Source organism: Equus caballus, chromosome 10 (assembly GCF_041296265.1).
Source record: "Equus caballus isolate H_3958 breed thoroughbred chromosome 10, TB-T2T, whole genome shotgun sequence".
Taxonomy (NCBI): Eukaryota; Metazoa; Chordata; class Mammalia; order Perissodactyla; family Equidae; genus Equus; species Equus caballus.
The window spans coordinates 4,534,400-4,556,285 of record NC_091693.1 but is presented as its reverse complement, the minus strand read 5'-3'; the positions used below and the strand labels follow the sequence as shown (position 1 = coordinate 4,556,285).

Sequence of the window (21,886 nt, the reverse complement as noted above, 5' to 3'; positions counted from 1 at the left end):
AGGTTACTTAAAGGTTCTCGTTACGCCTGAATGCAGAGCATTCTCTTCCTGTGTCTGCCTGGGAGAAATGTATAGGTGAGGGTGTCAGAGGAATGGCTATGCGGGGAGAGTGTCAGGGACTGGGGGCAGCCGGGTGTCTGTGAGGCTGGTGGAGGGATGCGGGCAGACCCCTGCCCTTCCCACTGCTCATCAGGAAGCCTCTCTGTACTGGGGGAGGTGATGGGGCTGGCCACATGCCTTGTCAGGGCACTGCCCACCCCATCCTCCACCCAGGCGAGAAGGAGGGAGCAGGGCGAGACCCAGCAGGACACTTGTGCAGCATGTGGGAGTCACAGATTGACTGAGAGATCAGGCAGAGGTGGCCGCTGGGGCCACTGACCCTGCTGCCTGTCTTCTTGTCTGCTGTCCTCTCATGGATAGACCATTGTTTCTGAAAGTTTTGTTTTGGTTCTTTGTAAAATCTGCCTGTTCTGTTTTCATACTGTACTTTAGGTACCAATGTCTCTATCTGATGATTCTGTTATCAGAAGTCCTTGGGGGCCTCAGCCTGCTGCTTGCTGTGTCTGATAACTCTTGTGGTCTCTTTTTGGATTGTGACTTCATCTTCAGTGTGTGGGGGATGCGTTTATGTATGTGTACATGTACATATGGGTACATCTATGTGCTTATATGTGTGCCTATATGTGTGTGTGTGCACAGATCCTGGCTGGCCTGGGTTCAGGGTGTGGCCGCCCAGTTTGGTTTCTGTCTGCTCCTGCCCGTGTTCCAGGTGTCACCAGTCAGGGACCAGGTTTTTTGTTAGTCTCCTGGCTTGGAGGTTTCTGAACCATCCAGGTAGTTCACAGCCAAGCCTGAACGCTGTGGAGGACAGACCCGTGCTGTGAATTCTGAGGGAATGTTCTTTATTTTTTCCCAGAGCCCAGGCAAGCTTCCCGACTGCCTCCTTTGGTGCTGCTGGGTTTTCTCTGGTTCCCTTCTGCTGAGGGCGCTCCCCTGCCCAGGCCCTAGCTGTGCGTGGGGGCGGGGCCTCAGTTCAAGTGCCCTACTTCTCATGTGCCTGAGGCCTCGTTGCTGTCCCCACATGGCAGTGAAAGCCGAGGCCTCCAGGTCCCCGAGACTGACAGCTCCCTTTTCTTTCTGGCCTCACTTTCCTTCCCGTCGTGTGAGCTCTGCCCTGAGTGGTGGAGGTGGGAAGGTTTCTGGCTGCATCCTCTGCTGTCATCTTGTCGTGGCTCCAGAGGGGCCGATGGGTAGCTTACGGCCGAGTCTGGCCACACGCTGTGTTGGTCAGTCACTAGGCCCCTGGGTTAGAGTCAGCTGGCCCCCCGCCTGGCTCACTGCACCCTGTTTTCGCAAAGGTCTAGAGGAGTCTTTATTAAGCGCTTCTTTTGCCACCATGTGAGATGTCTGTGAGCCGTCCCGTGGGAACCAGGTGGCTCTGCTGCTGCGGTCTGCCCTTGCGGCCCGAGCTTGCGAGCTCTGACCACCAGGCTGTCACGGAGCCTCACGTCAAGCATGTGGCACCCGTTCGGTGCCCCGACTCCTCATCCCCGACCCCTTGAAAGTCAGAACATGTCAGACTTGGGTCTTTCCCTGGCCCCCTGGACTGCTGCACTTGCCCCAGAACTTGGGTGTCTGTGTCCACAGCCCAGGCCCGAAGTCCCAGAGGGCGGGTCCCCGGAGGCGTGTGAGCAAAAAACCAGGGTCCCCTTGCATCCACCTGTTATTGCCACCAAAGCATCAGTTTGTCCTCACGTCACATCAGAAAAGTTAATTTAGAACAAAATTAGGTGTTGAAATCCCACTGGAAGAACTTCAGAGCCTTCTAAGCAAGGCGTTTTCAGCATGTGTTTTTCCCCTCCTCTTTCTAACCTTCCTCACCCCATGCGTGGGGCGTTGTCCACATGGCCGGCACAGACCACCCAGGGCCGGGCCGCAGTTTGCAGGTGACAGCAAGATCCGCCGTTCCCTAGTTTGGTGCTGCTGTAAGCTGTGCCTTTTACTTAAACAAGGCCGGGGCGCACAGTGCAGGCGCTTTCTTCTGAGCAGACCCACACATGGGGAAGGGCCTGGTGCCAAGACTGGCTAAGGGGCGCCACCCACACTGCTTCCTAGGCTACTGTAGAAGGTTCTCGTTTGTTCATCCGCTCACACAGATGGTATGGCCGTCCCTCTGCCGTCCTTTCTGAACCTGGCCGTTCCCAGTACGCCTGCCGCCGTCTGCCTGTGCCCTGCCCCAGCAGAGGCCCACCGTCCCCATCCCCTCTGCTGCTCCCTGAGGCCAGCTTCTGTCTGGCCAGGCTGTGTCTCCCAAGCTCAGGGAGTACTCGGCTCCTTGGCACATGGGCATCTTCCCCTCCCCGTAGCTCGCCATGCGGAGTCCCGGTGGCAGGCCCTGGGGTCTGGGCAGAGGGCAAAAGTGTGCAGAGCCGTGCTCAGAGGCTGCCTGCCAGCGCTTGGCACAGGGGGCCATGGCACCCTCCCGCTGTGCCTTGGTCTGCCGTCCCCATGGCCTCTGGGACTGGGATGGAAGATGATGGCAGCTTCAAGTGCTCCTGCCATGAATACAGTCAGCTGAGGAAGGGCATGCAAGGCTCTCCCATCCCTGGCAGGTCCTGAAATGCTTTATGTTGAGGAAGTAGTTCACCCGCAGATGCCCAGTTATCCTGCGAGGTTTGTAAGGCAAGTCTGGAAGCCAGCTGAATATGGCAGAACCGTTCCTGAGTAACGACAACTTCATAGCCAGTCGTAACAATTATATGTGATTTGTGTTTACAGTGCCTGGAAGATTCGACTCCTCCACGGACGTTCTCTAAAACAGGCCTAGAACGTCCAGGGCTCGATCACCACTTAGCACGCCCACAGCGGCCTTGGTGTTCTGAGGACGGGGACAGCGGCACAGCCCTGTGCTTGGTCCCCTGCCCTGGTGGCAGGTGGGCAGGGCAGGGATCCACCTGCTCCGACTGCTCAAGGGCCTGCCCCTCGTCCTCATCCTCCGGGCCAGTGCCCAGTGGCTCCTGCTCTCTTTTCCCTGTGCTCCTCCCCGGGATCAGTCCCAGGACCCCGGCTGTGTCCAGTGCAGGGGCCAGGAGAGCTCTTGTGTTCCTCCCTGGCTGTGTGTCCAGCCTCTCCCAGTGGGGTATGTTGTGGCCACTGGACATGGGAGTCACAGGGAGACACTCCCTCCAGCCCTGCAGAAACTGTGGTCCCTGCCCCAGCCGGTCTTCCCACAGGGCCTGGGCTGTCCTCCAGATGGGCCTGGAAGCCTGGGCAGCACCACAGCATGGGAGGTGGCGAGCTCTTCAGCCTTGCTCCCTCTCCACACTGACCTCTGTGCTTCTGTGGCCTGTGGCTGACCCTGGGCTCCAGGCTACAAGCCTCATAGACCCACGCTGGTTTGCCCAGGCCTTCCTGCAGATGCCTCCGACAAGGCCTGGGCTGAGGCTTTACATGGGGGCTGGGGGCGTGTGGGCTCCAGTGAGCCCTCCCTGATGCGTCGTCTTCCCCTGCAGTCTCTTTGAGCACTACTGCTACTCCCGGGGCGGCATGCGCCACAGCTCCTACACCTGCATCTGCGGCAGGTAAGTGAGCATCCTGGGCCACGCGGGGATGATCGTGGGAGAAGGTTAGGGGAAGGTGAGGGACCCCCCCCGTCCCCCAACTTAGATGAAGCTGCTCTCTCCCCACCCACACTAGTGCCCCCCTGAACCTGGAAGTCCATCTTCCCTCCTAAGCTCCAGGAGCTGAGGTCACTGCAGCCTGCCCCAGGCTGTGCTGGGCGAAGGAGGGAGCCAGCCCGCCACGGCCCTGCCTCCCTTCCTGTCTCCAGGTGGCTGCTTTTCCAGCCACTGTTGGCCTTCCTCACCCCTTCCACTCAGGCACACACCCAGTCGGGACCAGGCTGTGACCTCAGGCTGTGACAGTGTCTGTGTGTAGCGGGAGTGGAAGGAGCTGTGTCAGTGCAGGAGGCCATGGCTGTGTGTCTGTATGTGGGTGTGTGTCCGTGTGTGGGTGTGTGGGTGGTGCTGTGGCTGTGGCTGTGGCTGTGTGGGGAACATCCGTGAATATCGGTGCAGCTTGTGGCTGTAAGTGTGCACTGCTGTGGTCTCTGGGGTTTGCACAGCTCTGTGCCCGTCTCTGTGGCTGCGTGTGCCATTATATGTGTGTTTTTGAGGAGCACGTCCTGGCCCCCCATCCCCTGGGCTCACCCCAGCCCGTGTCCCCACACTGTGCCCCTTGGGGCGGAGGCTCTGGCCTCTGCTCAGCCAGGACGGCGACAGCATCAGTGCTGATGTGCACGTCCTTAGCACATGAATAATACATGTGAACATCTCAGTCCTTGGAAATGTTCTTCTCTGGTGGATAGAGAGAAAAATCATTATTTCTACTTTTATGATTCCTGAGACTCCCGAACGGGGCCATAAATATTACACCCAGGTGGGGTTTTTTTGTTTTTTTTTTCCTTTGGACAGACTTAAAAGTCCTTTTTTTCTTAAAGGCTGCGCTCACTAGGGAAGCTCACTCGAGCAGAGGAGCTACTCGCGCCTGTCTCCCGCCCCACAGGCCTGCATGGCACCCCTGACACCGCCCAGGCCTTCCCAGGGGCCTCCCCGCCCTGTTTAGCCACCAGAAAAGGAGGGCGTCCCCTGACTGCCCCGCTTCCTATTTCTGTTCTTTACCTGTCCTGCCCACATCAGGCCCGTATCCCTGGCCGAGAGGGCACCGGCTTGAGCAGCCTGAGCTGGAGAAGCAGTGGGCCGTGCCCCTGTGAGCTGAGCAGGTGCTAGGGCCACTGGGCCGCCTGCCCCACCTCCACTGCAGGCCTGTGCAGCTGCCCCTGGACCTTGGTGGCAGCTAGCGGTCTTGCCGTGGGGAGGGCACTGCTGGTGATGTGAGCTGTTGACCCCTGACCTTTGCAGTGGGGAGAACTCGGCTGTGCTGCACTATGGACATGCTGGGGCCCCCAACGACCGGACCATCCAGGACGGAGACATGTGGTGAGTGAGGCTGGGAGTGAGCAGCGGGGGGCAGGGGACTCAGCCTCAAGCAGGACTGACCGCCCACTCTGGGAGGGCTGACCCAGGGCAGCCCGGCCCGCTCTGGCCCAGACAACTCTGCCCCGGCCGCTGGCCTGCCCAGTGCCGCCTCGCCCGGGCTGTGGAAGCACTGAGATGGGGCGGGGACCCCGGGCTGTGGGCTTGAGGCAGCTGCCTGTGGGGCCATGGGATGGGAGGCTTTCTGAGGAGGGCCTCAGCTGTCCCCAGCCCCTGCCCAGCTGTCCTCTGCACCCAGCACCCGCCACACTCAGCCCTCTGTCTCAGGGCAGGGGCGGGCACCCCAGCCTCTGAGAGCCGCTGGCCTTAGCCACAGGACACCTTGACATAAGCGACCATCGGTTCAGGAGGGCTGAGGGAGTGCTTCAGCCACGAGGCTGTTTGCAGGGCTTTCTGAGCACCATTTCACGGGCTCCCAGCTCCTCGGGGAGCCATGGTGAAGAAGACGTGGTCAAGATCCACGGCCTCCAGCCCTCCAACAGACTCCTTTGTTGGCAGAATCACAGGTCCTGCTCCTGGAGCCCTGGTGCATAGGGCTCCCACTGGGCATAGGCCCTGCCTTGCCGCTCCGGGCCTTGGGAGTGAACTGTGGGTGTCACTGACCTGGGCCGGCCCCCCACTTGCCTGTTCTCTCCACTACCCAGACGTCAGACAGGGCCAGTCCAGGCTCCCGCAGGGCTGCCGAGAGCCACCCGGAACCCCACTGGGCCGCCCTGGCTTAGCCTCCAAACATCTGCTGTGGTCATGAACCCACAGCCGAGGGGCGAGGGGGTGGCATGCTCACTGTCCCCCTGGTTCTTGATGCCTTTCCCTCCTGTTGCTGGGGCACCTGGGCAAGGCTCCCTACCTGCTTCTGGGCAGTGTCAGCTTCTTTCCAGGCTGCCCATGTGCCTCGCTGGGCTCAGGCCCCATCCTGGAGTGTCGGTAATGCCTGCCATACCAGGACCTGGCGTTGCCCGGTAACCCAGCCCTGCAGCAGGACGTGAGGGGCGCCTGTGCCCAGGGGTCCCTAGCCCACAGCCATCGGGATGTGAATCAAGAGATGATGCTGTGTGCTGAGCTGTCACTGCCAAGTGTTTTTGGAAACCCACGCAATCACAGAGTCCCCTGCCACATGGGACTGGCCGCAGTCTCCCCCCTCACCCAGGGTTAGTAGCTGGCGAGAGCACAGCCCAGCCTTCTGGGAGCAAACCAAGCCACTTAGTTCCCTCTCTGGGCCTCAGTTTACTCATCTGTGAGTGGAGATAGCACATGCCTCTCAGGACTGCACAGAGTGGCAGAAGGGACACGGTGGGGACACAAGTGCTGGGCCGATGTGCCCTATCTCCGGGGGCCTGGGCAGGGATGGGAATGTGCAGAGGGGGACGCCCAAAGTGGCCATAGAGGCGGGCCAGTAGCACTGCCGCTTACCGCACCCTCCCAAGTGTCTTACATCCTTCCTGGCCTGAGGGCCAGGAACGTGCAGCAGCCTTGACGGAATGCTCCCCTGTGCCTGGCACCAGGGCAGTCTGTTTACGTAGATCTTCTCCCCCTGACCCCTCGAGGTGGGAGCCTCATCCCCCTCACCGTGTGCAGGTGAGGTCCCTGAGACCCAGAAGGGTACCAGGTCCAGATGCAGAGCTGCGGGGTCTGGCACCAAGTTGGCTGGCACAGACTTGGCTCAGCTGGAGACTAAGGAAAGAGATGGGAGGGCCCGCCTTCTGGGCCATGGCTGAGCCGCTGGTGGCCCCAAGGAGAGTCCAACTGGCCTCTTCAGGGACTCTAGACCCCTGTAACCCCTCCTAATCCCTTTAACTCCGGCCCTTTCAGGCTGGGCTGGGAGGACAGAATGTGGGAACCCAGTTCCCGGGCAGAGGCACAGACCCAGCCACACGAGCGGATCCCAGCTGTCCAGTGGCAGCTCTAGCCAGTTAGAGGGCCCTGCCACCAGGGCCATGTGGCCATGAGTGTTTCTCCTCCATGAGCTCGGCCCACCCCGGAGGAAGTGGCAGCTGCTCCACTCCCCTCTTTATCTGCCCCAAAGAGGGTCCTCACCCTCTGTGTTCCTGGTGTGGCCCCTATGAGTGGGTGTGACTGACCAGGGCACAGTGTCCTTCAGGCCCCCGCATGCCCGGCTACTGTGGCCTTGGCCTCCTGGGCAGCATGTGACGCATGTGTCTCCAGGTGCAGCTTTAGAGACAGTGATCCAGGGAGTCCCACGGATGTTAATACCAAGCCCAAATGGGTGGTTTTGTTTTTCCGGTGCTAACTTTGAGATGTCGCCAGTAGAATCATTGTGAGTTTGTTATAGTCAATTTATTATGCAGCATTTAGAGCAACACGTTTTGTTGATTAGTGCTACTGCCGGGTTGCTGGCGGCATTTATAATCCATTGTTTTATTGAAGTTGATCTGCCAAGCGCCCACTGGGTTTGGTAAATAATAAATCACTCTGTTATCCCAACATAAAAGCACGATACTTTATTATAAGGTATGAAACCAAAATAGGAGCACAGTGCAGAGTTTTTCCTGAAGCTGAGTATGTCCCAGAGCAGTGGTTCCCAGGCCCGCTTGGCGTGATGCACTCTGAGTCCGTCCCTTGATGCCGGGTGAAATTTCCCCAGAGGTATTTTCACGTGTAGTGATGGGGCTGTCTGGGGGCCAGAGCTGGTCCAGGGCAGTCAGTACTGGAGACGGTGGGGAGTGGGCGCCCTTTCCATCCTTCTCCCCGCAGTCCCAGACGTGCCCCGACACTGGGGGAGCCTCAGAGGAGCGGGGCTGTGTGATGAGTGCAGAGTCCCCAGTTCAAGTCCCTGCCCCCCGCCCCCAACTGAGTGCCCACTTCTGAGCCTCCCTCTCTGTGTCAGTCACTGGGGGTAGTACAGCCCCTCACTCGGGGAGGATTCAGAGATAGTGAGGACCACATGCTAGAGCATGGAGCCTGGCATAGCGTGGCCCTCGGTGGGGGAGAGCTGCAGCGTGGTGGCCATCCCCAGAGCCTGCAGGCAGGACCTCACTGACCTGTGCTCCAGGGCCTGAGGCTCACCTTCCGGCAGCTGGTTTTATGACAGACTAGAGGTGGGAGCCACCAGCAGAACGACAGCCAGGCCTAGTTTATTCACAGAGGGCTCTCGAGTCATGTGGCCTGCCTGTTCTGTGTTTTCAGCCCCAAAACTGTCGTCTAGGTGTGTGCCAGGTGGAGTGTGAGACTGGCCGGGCCCACCTCCATGCCTCTGTCCTTCAGTACCAGGAGTTTCCAGGAGCTGGGCTGTGGCCACTCTCAGCCTCGGTCATCACCCTGTCATTGGGGCCCATCAGTTAGATGGCTGGTTTTTCCTCCACATCAGGCATGTCCCCTGGGAGCTGAGAACAGCCTTTCGAGGACCACTCCTCACACCATGCCTGCTCCTCCGGCCCCTTCCGGTTTCTCTCAGGCTAGATGCTGCCCCGCTTGCCCTTCGTGGGTCCCAGGGTGAAGAACCAGACTTTGGTGTGGCTTCAGATCCCTGGGCCCCTCCCGTCGGCTGGTTCAGAGCCCCCAGGTCTCCGGTGGGGCCCCGGGGGCTTTGCTGTTGGCCCTCAGAGCCCTTTCCCACTGTGTCCCTTGGGGTTCCCGTGAACCGCATCACCAGGTCAGTGCCCTAGAGAAGCCGTTCATTGCTTTTTGTTTTCATTTTTAAGGCAAGCAGGCAGACCTTCTAAAACAGGGTTGCAAAAGTGTGGTGCCCTTGCTAATTAGTGCTCTTCGCGTGCTCACCCAAGGGGTGATTTCTGAAGTTGTTGGATGCCCGTCCAAGGTGGGAGCCCCACAAGACCCCTCCCAGCAAACCAGCCCCCACCACGTGGGTGTGAGCCCAGATGTGGCTGGGACCCCGCCCTGGTCGTCCTCCCAGAGAGCCCTCCCCTCCCACGACCAGCCTGGGCTTTGGAACAGAGTGCACACGAGGGGTGGAGGCAGTGGGGGCCAGCGGGGAGCACCGTCATCCAGGTTTAAATCCCCTGGGAAGCTGGGCCCCTGGAGTCGGGCCCATTCTTGCGCTGGACTCCCAGATCTGAGGCCAGCCTTGTAGCGCTCCTTGCCTCTCCTGGGCGCGCAGGGCAGGCTCACCCCTGTGGCAGGGCTGGGAGGGTCCAGGGTGTGCCTCCAGTGGGCTCCGATTGGGAAAACAACTGGGATACCCCTCCTCACCTGCCGCCGCCTCCCTCTCCCCCGCATCAGATCAAGTGGCATGGAGGGTGTTTCCCAGGGTAGGGTGCCCTGTGGCCCCTCTCAGAACCTTCTGGAACACCAGTCTAAGGATGCCCAGGCCTGGATTGCCCAACTGCAGGCAGGATGTGGCTGGTTGGTGACAAGCTGGACCTCCCAGCTCTGGCCAGAAGAGGGCAGCGTTGTCTCAGGACGTGTGCCTGGCCTCTTCCCCATGGGCGGTGGTCCTCTGAGCATGGGAGGGCCGCCAGCCTGGACAGCAGGGAGAGGCCTGTCCCAGCCCCTTGCTCAGCAGCCAGCCAGTGTCATCTCCCCCTTCTTGCGTGTCGTGGGACAGGACCCCTTCTGTCTCCTTTCCCTGATGTTGGTCTGCCTGAAGCCACACTCTCAAAGGCCTTGCCCTGCTGACCGGCAGAGGTAGGGGCACAGCTGGCCAAAGCCTGACTTCTCTTTGCCCAGAGAAATAAGGCCTCCTGGGGAGCCCTGGAAGGCAGTGGCGCTGTGGCTGCCGCTCCTGCTGTTTGTCACATCTCCGAGCCAAGTAGCATCAGAGTCCTTTGCCACACGGCTGCCCCCGAGCTGCCCCGTCCTGTCCGCCCACAGGTGAGGAGACAGTCCCGTGAGGGCTTGTGGCCAAGGCAGGCTCTGTTCCCAACTGGCCACCTTCCTCCTGCCCCCAGCACCTTTACCAGCTGCCTCCGTCCTGCCCTCTCTCGGGTTACTTGCCTGTTAACTCTGCAGGTTTGATGTGGACCAGACATTAGTTTAAACTGCTTGGGAAGGGTGCCCCCTCCTCACCCACTCCGTCCTGAGCCATCATGCCCTGGACAGCAGCCTGCGTCTCCATCATAGGCATCCTGCCTGCACCCCTGCGGGCTGCGAGGTGCTAGCTGGTCACCTGGGGCCCCTGCAGCCCCCTTGGCATCCCACAAGCCGGGATGGGATGATTCTGCCGCCCCTGGCAGCTGCTGGGTCTTGTGTTTGCCTGGCGTCTGCAGACTGCAGCCTCACAGAGAGCGAGTATGGGGCTCTTCCCAGCTGGCACAGGGGCTGTGGCAGGGACCTCACACCCCACACATCCTGGTGCCTGATGTCTCAGTCAGCTTTGGAGAACTGGTGTCATCTCCAGGGCCTACTTCCTAATGCCAGGCCAGCCCAGACCCCTTCCCCTTGCTGTTTCCTCGGAGGAACACTCGGTTGTCACCAGCCAGCCGTCCTGAGGCCCTGATGGTCTTAAGGACATGCCCAGTCTTCAGGGCAAAAGAACACTCTCAGGAGGGCACAGGCCCTGGCCAGCCATCTGTCTGAACCAGTGGCCGTGGTCGTCACCGTTCCATCCAGTCAGAAGCACCCTCCACACCCCAACACAGTATCGTGCGTGCAGATACACCTGATTGTGACCAGACACCGTTCCCACGTGCTTTCTGGCCATGCTGTTTAATTCATGCCTCTCACTCGCACCCACTCAGTTGGCTTCACAGCCCACAGTTTGAAAAGCACCGGTCCAGACAGCCCGGGTGCTCGCAGACATCATGGGACACTCACTGCTTACCAAACAAGTGAAATGAAGCATGTGCTGTGCGCGTGATGCCGACTCACTCCCTCCCTGCGGAGGCGGTGGCCCTGACGCCCGGCCCTTGCCCCCCTGTGCTGTGGTGGCGGCAACCCTTAGGGTGGGCAGCGGCCGTGTCCTACCACGCATCAGGCCAGGTACTGTGTAGTGTCCTTCCTGGGGACTTGGGCCCACACTGGTGCTCTGCTTCTCTACACGTGATCCGTAGAATGGTGACGACGGTTCTTTCCAGACACGTAGGAGGCCTCAGCTCTTGTCACCGTGTGCTCCAGGGCTTGCTGGCTGTGGGGCTGGGCTGGGGAGCAGGGTTGTCCAGAAGGCAGCAGGGAGAGGTCTGCTTGTTGAGTCAGCCTGGGGCGCTGAGGGCGCCTCCAGGTTCCGAGTGGTGGCCTTTGCCCTGCTGCTCACTTCTGGGGCTTGGCGCTCCCCAGGTCTGGTGGGAGCAGGTGGGCAGCCCGTGTGCCTCGTCTGGAGGGGCTGCCCACTGCGGCACAGGAACAGGCAGGGGACTGGTGTGCCTTCCGCTCTGCCTTGCACTGAGGTCTGCAGGGAAGCGGGAGTTTCCTGCTGCTCAGAGATCCCCAGCCTGGCCTGGGGTGCAGACTGGGCGGCAGCAGGTTGGGGTCTGAAATGCTCCTGCTCTCGTGCAGAGGCCTGTGCGTGTGCACACACATGGGCATGTACAGTGTCAGGGTTGGATGAGAGGTAGCTGAGAGCCAGGCCACAGCTCAGGAGATTAACATGAAGCTACCAACTGAATGCTGGAGCGTGTCCTCAACGCTCTTCCCCAGCCTTGTATCACTGGCCCAACCATCTCGTAGGCCTTCCGCCTGTGGGCTGGCTGGTCCCTGCAGTGGGGCCCAGGGAGTTGAGGGGGGCCTGAGGAGGGTCTGGGCGGGCCAATGGTGGCAGGTAGCCCGGGCATGAGGCTGCCCGTGAGGAGCCAGCGGAAGACAGAACCTCTCATCCCAGCCAGGAATAGAACCAGAGGAACACATGTGAGGAACGAGACGCCAGCATGTTGCTTGGAGATGTGTAAGATCTCCCCAGATGTCTTACATTATCACACGCATTCTCCCGGCCAAAGATGGCAGGGTCCCTGATGGTGTCCCCAGGCAGCCGGGGAGGAGGGACCCTGCATTCTCGGCAGAGCCAAAGCATGACTGAGTGCTCCATTGTCAGTTTGCGTTCAGAGATGAAGTGGACACAGAGGAGTTGGAGGGAGGTGATTAATAAAACGGATGGCTTCCGTCCCTGGATTCCAGAATCGCTTGAATCTGAATCACTGATGCGTGTAGGAACTCTGAGGGGGATTTAAAAAAACAACAAAAGAGCAGAAAGATAGGGAACTGAGAACACAAAAATAGCCGTCAGCCCCGTGCCCGAGCGTCGCCGGGCAGGATGGAGCTGGCCGGCTGGGGTCCACTTCCTTCTCCAGAAAGCGGATGACTTTGAAACAAAAAGTACAGCTGAAGTCTTCTGGAATCTGAGCGATAAAGCCAGGCTGGCCAAGGAGCTCCAGGCACCCACCACCCCGCGTTCTTTGCGTGTTTTTGAGGAGAGTTTGGAGAACTCGGTCAGGCGTCTCGTCTGCCGGGGGAAGCGTCTTGTTTTCGCTGCTCCAGAGGGCTCCAGAGGGCTCCAGTGTTGCGTGTGTTCTTGTGGGCTTCCTGGTTTTTTAAATAGTGCAATTTCTGTTTTTCTTTGAGATCAGCAGAGTCCCATAGATCTTCCTGCCCGGGGCTGCTACAGCTCGCCCTCTGATGTGGTGGCCCCAGGAATCTCTGTCCCCCACGCTCCTGGCTCTGTCCTGTCTGCTCAGGCCATTCCTGGATGTTCTAAATCAACAAACCACAAGCCTTTTTCCTCTGTCGCCTCTGAGGAGCCCAGATGGAAAGCTCGGCTCCCCTAGTGAACTGGGCCGAGGCACCACGCAGCTCTGCTGCCCACGACTGCGGGCCCTAAGAGGACACCGACCTGCACCAGGGGTGGCGTCTCCATTCTAAGGGTGGAAAAATGAGGCCTTGGAGGCCGAGTGCTAGATCTAGCCGGGTCTGAGCTGCTGATCCCCCGACTCAGGGCTTTGCTGGACCAGCGTTGAGAGCCTCGGTTTCCCCACGGTTTCGGGCTAAGATGTGCCCCACCCTCCTGGCCAGCCGTGGGGGCCGTGCTCTGGGCAGGGGTAAACCTACAGACAGCTGTCGCCCAGACATCACGTCGCACCTGGAGGCCCTGGGAGCAGACGCCTGGGTGTGCCTGCTCGGGCCTCTCTGTTTCGTCCTCCCGGCTCCCGTGCAGGGCTTGGGCGGGTCACCTCAAGTGAGGCCCAGCCCCCCCATCAGCCCGCCTCAGACAGGGTCCCCCAGAGTGTGTGACTTTGACCCAAAGCGAAGTTCCCCTGCCCTGCTGGTGGGGCTCTTCCCCGCCCCTGAGAGTCACCTGAGGTGTTATCTGGGGCCTTCTGCACTGTCGACTCTGTTTATGGTGTTTTGCAATCGGAAAAAGACAAGAGATTACAAAGTGCCCGGCCGGGGACTTTGGATTCCAGCAAGGCGTCCAGCCATCCTGAGCATTCAAGTTCTTCCTTTAAAACTCTCTTTGTGTGGAGTAGCTGGTGCTCTGGTCAGGCTACGTGGCCTGACTCCTTGTTCCACTCGTAGGGCCAGGGTCCCCCACTCTGTCATGCGGGATGGGGGCCCCCAAAGGCAGGCGCACAGGCAGCTTCTGGAATGTTTGTTGAGCAGCTGTGTTTACCATTAGGGTTTGGGTTTGAATGAGAGGCCCTTGTGGTGAAAGGCGTGGCTTCCTCGGCTCAGATTTGCCAGCATGTGCGGCTATAGACTGCCCCCCACGGGGAGCTGAGGGTGAAGCCAGGCAGTGAGCAGAGCTGGACGGCAGCCAATCAGAAGGCAGCCCCCGTCTCCTCCTCCTTCCCCCTTGCCCTGTGGTCCCCGGGCCCTGAAGACGCCGCAGGATCCTGGGGGCTGGACCCATATCCCTTAGTCAGTTTTGTCACCATCACCGCCATGACTTGGCCATGACCCTGTGAAGGGCCTAGGGTCTGCGGAGATCCCTGCTCTGTACCTGCTGGCAAGCAGCCTGCTAGGGTGCTTGGGTGGGATAGGATGGGGAGGCGCTTAGTGTGTGCGCCCCGCTCTTCTCGTTCGGTCCCCTGTTGGCATGGGTGACCGAGTGGGAGCCAGCAGTCCCTCACATATCCAGTCCCATCCCACTGCTGAGGGTGCACAGGGCCCTCCCTTTCCTGCCCTTGGTCGGCCAGGGCCCTGGGTCCACCGTGAAGCAGCAGGGGCCTGGGAGCACAGCTCACCCACTCCATCCTGCCCCGCTGCCCTGGGGCCCGGTCACTGGGTATCCAGAGGGCAGGCTCAGCAGGGCTCCTGACCCAGCAGGCCTGCCTGTCTGTCCCAGCACCATCCTGCCTCTGCAGGCTCATGGCTCCCAGCTCGGGCCTCTTCTGTCACCCTACTCTCCACTCTCTCTGTCTGTGCCTGCTGGTCCCTGCTCTGCCACCTGGGGCTGTAGGGGCACCCGGCGGCCCCCGAAGGGGTTTGCAGCTGGCCAGGCCCCAGGAGAGCCCCACTCGACATAAAGCTGTCCTCTGCCCTGCCCTCAGGGCCTGGCAGAGCATGGCTGTCCCACCCCAGCAGGGCAAGGGAGAGGGATGCTTTCCTGTGGCCGAGGGGACCCCAGAGCTGGAGCAGAGCCATCAACTGGGTTTCGCTCTAACACTGGTGCCTGCGAGGGGCAGGTGGTGTGGCTCAGTCCCCTTTCCCTGTCTGGCAGGTGTGTCCATCCATCCCAGGGCCCCTGTGTGGCTCCCATGAGCATTACCTCACGGGCTGCAGCCATTCCCTGTGCTGGGTGCAAGGCGGCCCTGATGGGTCGGAGTGCTCACACACATGCGGGGGCGGATGGGGGCCTGGGGACATTGCCGCCCCTCCCTCCTCTCAGTGAGTCCCCACAGCCGGGCACGTGGAGGCCGCAGAGGGCAGGGGCTGTGTGCAGGGTCAGCCCCACTTTCCCTAGCCTTCACTGCTCTGGGGTCAGAGGTCACCCGGGATGGCCTGAGGTTCCTTTGCTGCTCGAGCGCCATGAGGAGACACTGGGTGGGAGGGTCCCAAAGTGCTCCCTACTCTGGTCATGATGCAAGGGGGCTTGGGCTCAGCCCCCTGCAGTGTCCAGGGCCAAGCAGGCCGCCCATGAGTGGGAGGGAGGCATGGGGCTGTGTCCCCTCCTGCCCCTTCCGCCCCCCGCCTCAGGCCCTCCTCTCCCTGCAGCCTGTTCGACATGGGCGGTGAGTATTACTGCTTCTCTTCCGACATCACCTGCTCCTTTCCCGCCAATGGCAAGTTCACCGCAGACCAGAAGGCCATCTACGAGGCGGTGCTGCGCAGCTGCCGTGCTGTCATGAGCGCCATGAAGCCAGGTGAGGGCGGGGCCCACGGAGAGGACCGCCTGGTGGGGTGCCGGGCGGCAGGGCATCTCTGAGAAGTGGGTGCTGCCCCCTACAACCCACATCCATCCCTCCCTCACTCGCCTGGCCCATAATGCCCTGATGGTGTCGGTCCCCAGGGTCACTGTTAGGGAGGTGGGCTGACCACCAGGCAGGGACAGAGCTGGGAATCGGGCAGCACAGCCCAGGGTCATCCCACGTCCCATCCGACCTCCTGCAGCTGCATGTCCCCCTGCCCACACTGGCCCCTGGGATGTCAGCATGGCCCCTGCCCTGTCCCGAAGCAGAGTCCACTCTGGGAGCTCTGCACACGGGCATCTGGTGCACATGGGCACCCTCTTGTTCAGGGCCGGTGACTGCGGCTGCATTTGGCAGGGCCGAGTGTGTCTCCTGGGTTTGGGAAATGGTGACCAGAGGCTTTGGGGTCGTCTGAGGACCTGGCGTGACATGTCTTGAAGGCTGAACTTGGAGTGCAGACTGAAATCAGGGAGACCAGCAGTCAGATTTGCATCCTCCATGGAGTCTTGATTTGAAAAAAGAAAAAGGAGAAAGGGTTCTGAGCCCCGGAACTCTCAAAGCCCCAGGATGTGGCCTCCTGTGGGCCCAGGACCTGGCGGCCCGGCCTTTGGCTCACAGCCCCTGTGGCCCCACGGCGAGTCATTGGGATAAGTTAGCCGTGGCTGCCGGCCAGGGGCTGTTTTGCAGGGGTCCTCAGCAGCTGTCGCTTTGAGAAGTGAACTGTGAGCAGGGCTTTCTGGATGGCCCCCTGTCCAGCCCTGAGAGCCCCCACCAGAGGCCAGGGAGCCATGAAGGGATGCTGGGGGCACGCCAGGCTCCAGCCCCGCACCCTCCTTGCCTAGCGTGAACAGAGCTTAGTGACCAAATGAGTCCCAGGACAGGGAACTCAGATGTGCCCCAAAAGGAAGACAAGGAAGGAGAACCCAGAAGTGGAGCTCCTGATGGGGTGGCAGCGTTGATTGGATCTGCCTGGTTTATCGGCTGTGGAAGAAGACAGCGTCTTGTGCTAATTGTTTAAAAAGCAGGAGTCTCCTTGAAGGTTACTACAGGAAACCTCCAGGACAGACTGTTGCTAAAGACACAACAGTGACGATGGGGCGGCCAGCGGCCCCCTTTTGTGCAAAAGAAAAGGGGACAGTGAGAATGTGGATTCATGGGTGCTTGTAAATCCATGGGGAGGTGCAAGGAGGGAGCCAGACCACAGGCTGGGGGCGTGGGAGGAGGGGAGTGCTCACCAGGGGCCTTTATCCCTTTTGGCCTTTAGACCCCGGACTGCACCCGCTGTCCTGTGAGACCCCACCTGGTGCAGCAGTTGCTCCAGCGGCTGCCACGCCGCCTCCTGCTCTCCTTAAGCCCTCCGTCCATCCGGAGGAGGAGTTTTTGCTCAGTTGTGGAGGGCATGGGTCATCTAAATGACGAGTGTTTCAGACGGAGCGAACAGCACTGGCTTGGAGGGTGGGTTGTGGCTCCCGGCCCCAAGGAGGCCCTCCGCCTTACGCCCCGCCCTGTACTGCAGTCATGGTGGAGGTTGAGCAGATCGCATCCCCTTTCCCTTTGGTGGACTCTTCACCTGTGCAGACAGGTGTGAATTAGATGTCCAGGAGGTCCAGGCCCTGGGCTGGAAGGGGCCAGCGCCCCACTTCCCAGTGGAGCCAGTCAGAGCCGAGCCATGCTGCCAGGGAGGGCTAAGAGGGGCCAGAGCCCACCGTGAGCCCCCAGACCCCTGTGTAGCCACGCCCCATGGCAGGTCTCTCAGAGGGCGGAGTGGGCCTGCTTGCACCCGAGCCACACTCCACCCTGGAGACGACGGGGCAGGCAGAGGGAGCCCAGGCGTGGCCGGCGGTTGAGGAGAGCAGGTTGGCAGGATGTTGGGCAGGCGGAGCTTCGGAAGGACACTGAGTCCTCTGGGGCTCTTTGCTCACCTCTGAGCTCCAGGCTTCAAGGCCTGGCCAACCCACCTGCCGCTCACCCCCAGGAAAGCCTCCTGGGGTCGGGCAGGGCCTGTGTGTGTGGCACCTTCTCAGCTGGTGTCCTGGCCAGATCAGTCGGCCAACAAAGCAACCCCAATTCTGCCCAGAAGGTGGCCAAGCCCACAGGCAAGTCCCGAGGGCCCCATGTCCCAGCATTCACCCTGTCACCCTGGTCCCATGGGGCTGCCTGGCCATGCCCCTCTTGGGGCAGCCACAAGGCCTCGGGACCAGCCGGACCGGGCTCAGCTGAGCGTCTTTGCAAACTGTGTGGGGTGGTCCTGCCAGCACACAGTGGACACAGGCTGGGTCTGCACTGGGGCCTCGAAGTTCCCTTGTGTGCGGGATGGAGCAGATGCCCCACAGTACGCCCCCACCTCTACCGCCCATTCTTGGAGATCGTGGCCGCGGGCCAAGTCTGCCTCCCTCAGTGCCTCACACAGTGCGGGCCCCACAGGGTGGCTCCTGGGCCCACAGAGCTGCTCTCAGATGGGGGCAGGTCGCCTCCCCATAGCAGCAAGGAGGCCGCGGCCAGGGCAGCCCCATGCCCTGTCCTAGCGGAAATGCCCCTGGTTTGTGGGTTCGGCTCCTGGGCCAAGCCAAACTCCCGCTGAGACTGCATGGCTGCTTCCTGTGACCTTGCAGGGAAGAGTAAATAAAGGCAGCGGGGTCACAGCAAGCCGCCCAGAGCAGAGCAGAGAGGGATGTCAGGATATGCTGGATCCTGAGGTATGGCCCCAGGGTCTGAGGAAGGCAGGCCTTGGCCTCCAGTCCTCAGGTCAGAGGGGAGCGTCCCTCACTGTCACTCAGAGATAGCCAGGGAAGGAGCACTGAGCTCCCTCAGAGGGTGGACAGGGCCAGGCCAGGCAGCGGTGGCACATGGAAGAATGCCACCCATGCTGGCCCCACGGAAAGGGCCTGGATGCCACAGCTGTGCGCTGGCTTCTGGCTGGGGGGGATCGAAGCTCTCCATGGCTTCTGTCAGGGCAGGCAGCCTACCCTGTGCAGAGCACCGTGTCACATGGGCACCAGAGAGTGTGCCAATGGGCCCCGGTCCTCCTGAGGGGAGGAGGCACTGTGGGGAGGGCAGGGGTGTGCCTGGCAGGGGCGGCCCCAGGTGGCCCGCATGGCCCACCACGTGTCTCCTGTGGCTCATGGTTGGGATGCCTTGCCGGTTCTGCCTCCCTCCCGGGCAGGGGCTGGGCTCCCCTCAGGCTTCTCCTTAAAGATGACACAGAACCCAGGGTCTGGTAGACAGAGGTACGGGGACAGCATGCCACCCAGACCGCAGATGACCTCTGGGGCAGGAGCCAGAACAGCGAGGGCCCATGTCCCTGCTGCTGGCCATAGGATGGTGGGCGAGCTCCCGCCCTCCCTGACCTTTACTCCCTCAGAGCTGTCTGCCAGGCAGGGGGGACCATGCAGAGACTGCGCAAGGCAGCCACGCTCGGCTCAGCATCGAGGCGCCTACAGCCCAGGCACACGCTGCCCCCTGCCCTTCCACAGGGTGAGTGGGTCCCCAGAGGTCTTGGCAGCAGACGGGTCTACAGTGGTGTGGGCTGGAGGCCCTCAGCCCAGCGCCAGCTCAGCCTGCCAGGCAGCTCCCTGCGGCCCACAAGCCTGCCCCAGGACCCCAGCCCTGAACCTTCCCGCCTGCACCCCCAGGGCCTGGCGCACACATCATCCCCTGAGGGCCATTGTCTTCAGATGAAGTGAGCTCTTTGTTTGGATGTGTCTGTGAGGATGCAGCTCGAGGGGCCCTCTGCTGCCTTGCTGGCTCGGCTCAGGGCCTCAGAGACCCCAGGGCTGTCACACTCTGGGCAGGAGGCCTCAAGGCAGTGATGGATGCTGCTAAGGCTCTGAGGAGCTGGCCCAAGCAGCAGGCCCAGCAGGCTCCCGGCCCATCAGGAGGTGTGGCCTGAGGAGGACCAGGTGGGCACAGAAGGACAGCTGGTGACCTAGGGCCACTCTGGACACATACTGGGGCACAAGGGTGGGGTGCAGACCCAGAAGCTACCCTGCCTCCCTGGAATCTGACTGCATGGAGGAGCAGGGTCGGGCACACCCGACTTTCGGGTCATGCCAGGAGGGAGCCTGGGGTTCCTGCTAAGGCCACATGTTTACCAGGCTGGAGCAGGGCACAGGCCTCTCCCTCTCTGGGCTCAGAGGCTGCGTCCAGCCACAGCTGTGGCAGTGCAGTGCTACACTGTGGCAGGAGGAGCTCTGGCAGTACAGCAAGGAGCAGTCAGGGAGGGCTTCCTGGAGAAAGCCTCAACACAGGCCCGTGGGAGGGATGGGAGTGAGTCTGGGAAGGTGAGGCCCTTGGAGGCGTGGTCCCGACTCAGGGAACAGCAGGTGGAAGGGAAGGGGAGTGCCAGCACTGAGGCACTGACCCAGGAGCGGGTGAGGGATGAGGCTGCAGAGCAAAGCCAGGCTGAGGAACTCGGGGCTCTGTCCTCAGGGTGGGGCCAGTCTGACCCATGTGCTAAAGAGACGACTCTGGTATTTGACTTTATGCAGGAGGCCGTGGGGGATGAGGCATTGCAAGAGCCGGGGAGAAACCCGGGCCGAGGTCCAGGAGAGGTGGGGACCCGCAAGGGGTCAAGATGCTTTGGGGAAGAGGAGACAGATGTGCTTGCTGGAGGTGGGAGGGAGGCAGGGCACGTGACGCCCAGTCCCTGCAGCGTGATCCCCACTGTGCGTCCCCAGTGTGAGCAGGCTTGGGGGACCGCCGATGCCTTCTGGCCGGTCATGTGGGCTCCGAGGTGCCTGGGGCTGCCGCGGGAGGGGAGCCCCGCAGTCAGGCCAGGGGCTGCCCCCAACGTGGTCTGGGCCTGGCCGGTGGGGGGCCCTGTGGCATATGCCCACCCCATAGCCTAGCCCAAGGACAGTAACCTCCACACACTTCAGGGGCCTCTGCCCTGGCTGTGGGTGTCGTAACCACCATCCGGGCCAGACACTGGGGCCAAATTGCTGGAGGTTTAATCACTGTCACAACGCTAACCACACACATGCAGAAACTCCCACTCCGGGCCAAGAGTGCTGTGTGGAAGGCCTTCCCCGAGGGTGCACGGGCGAGGAGACTTGAGGCGCCGCGGGGACCGCCTGGGCCCATGCATCCGGCCCCCACAAGGGGCCGTGAGGACAGGAGAGGAGCCGAGCTGCCAGCACGCAGCATGATTTATACCTGCCTCCCGCCCTCTGCCGAGGCCCCGCGCTGGAAGTGAGCCCGGATTGTAGTCAGGCTGTTTCCTGGGGCTCCTTTGTGGTGACCAGAAAAGACCCCTGCCCCAGAGAAATGAGGCTGCGCAGGGGTTGGGGTGTCGGCCACCACACAGGACGCCCTTCCTCAGCCCTGGGGCCAGGCTGGCTGCCGGAGCTGAGTTTGCAGAGCCTAGGGAAGAGCGCCGCCCCTGACCGGGTGCTCACTCTGCTGGGCCCCGGGGTGCCCTGGAGGCAGCCACTCCTCTGTGGGAGGACGAGAAGCAAGTGGGCAGGCCCGTCTAGTGGACAAGGGACAAGGGGGAATGTGCACAGGGAAAAAGCATCACGACAGCACAGAGAGCAGCTGGCTGGGGAAGGTCTCGCCAGGGAGGGGCCGACTTACAGGAACCCCCTCCGCCCCCCGCCCCCTCGCTGAGGGTGAAGAGTCACAGGCCTGCCCAGTGCAGTCCATCAGCAGAGTCTGATGCAGAGTCCTTCCGGAACAGGCGGCCTGGCCTGGGGAGGCCAGGTGGGGTGGGGGGATCTTAGAGGAGAGCGATCCCTGAGGCCGGGGCAGGCTTGCCTTGTGCCCCAGGAACACAGTGGACTTGAAGTTTGAATCCAGGGTCTGGTTGGCCTGACGGTGATGGAAGAATAGTGGCTAATGACAGTTTTTGGGGGGACACTGACCCAGTCCACTGGTAGACGCCAGAGCCCCTTTGGCTGGCTTTCTAGGGCCAACATTGTGGCCGTGTGACAATACAGGCATCTGAGGCTCACGGAGGTGAAGCCTTACTCAGGTCACACAGCAGGTGAGCAGCCGAGCGGGGCTCCAGTTGCCGGGGTCTCCATTTCAGGATGCAGACCATCAGGGGTGCGGCCTGGCCTCTCCCTCCGTGCTGCTGTGGTCACTGCCAGACTCCAGACCCCAGGATGCCACCCCCACCTCAGCACCTCGTGGGCCGAGGCAGACAGAGCCAGACTCTAAGGAGGCCCACTGTCTCTTGGGACAGGTCTGGGCGTCCTTCACTCGGCCTCTCTGCGCCTTGGGCCATGGACTGGCCAGTGCCCTATGAACTGGCCAGGGTGCAACCTCACCCGCTTGCTCAGAGCCTGGATCCTGAGGATCCAGGAGGTTGGATCAGCCCTGTGCCTCCAGCCCACCCAAGACCTTAACTGTGGGGCTCTGTCTGGCAGGGAAGGGGCCCCCGCGTGGGAGACTCGTGCACAGCGAGTGTCTCAGAGAGATGATGGCCTGTGTCCCAGGGTGGGCTCTCATCCGTCTCTACCCCTTGAGCCCGTCGTCTGCCCTCTGCCAGTCACAAAAGTTCAGAGAGCCCTGAGCCCAGACCCTGGTGGCCCAGCCCTTACCAGCACAAGGTCCAGTGAGGCCCCTCGTGGTATGGAGTCC

The 21,886-nt window shown here is 61.4% G+C and overlaps 1 protein-coding gene across 1 annotated transcript in view; it reads left to right on the top strand.

Moving 5' to 3' along the window:
* The window catches only part of PEPD (peptidase D), a 119,522-nt gene that overhangs the window by 91,766 nt on the left and 5,870 nt on the right, over positions 1 to 21,886 (top strand). The window contains exons 10-12 of the mRNA XM_023649500.2: positions 3,513 to 3,581; positions 4,920 to 4,997; positions 15,111 to 15,259. Of these exons, the coding sequence (XP_023505268.1) occupies positions 3,513 to 3,581; positions 4,920 to 4,997; positions 15,111 to 15,259 (296 nt within the window). The remainder of the gene's footprint in view (positions 1 to 3,512; positions 3,582 to 4,919; positions 4,998 to 15,110; positions 15,260 to 21,886) is intronic.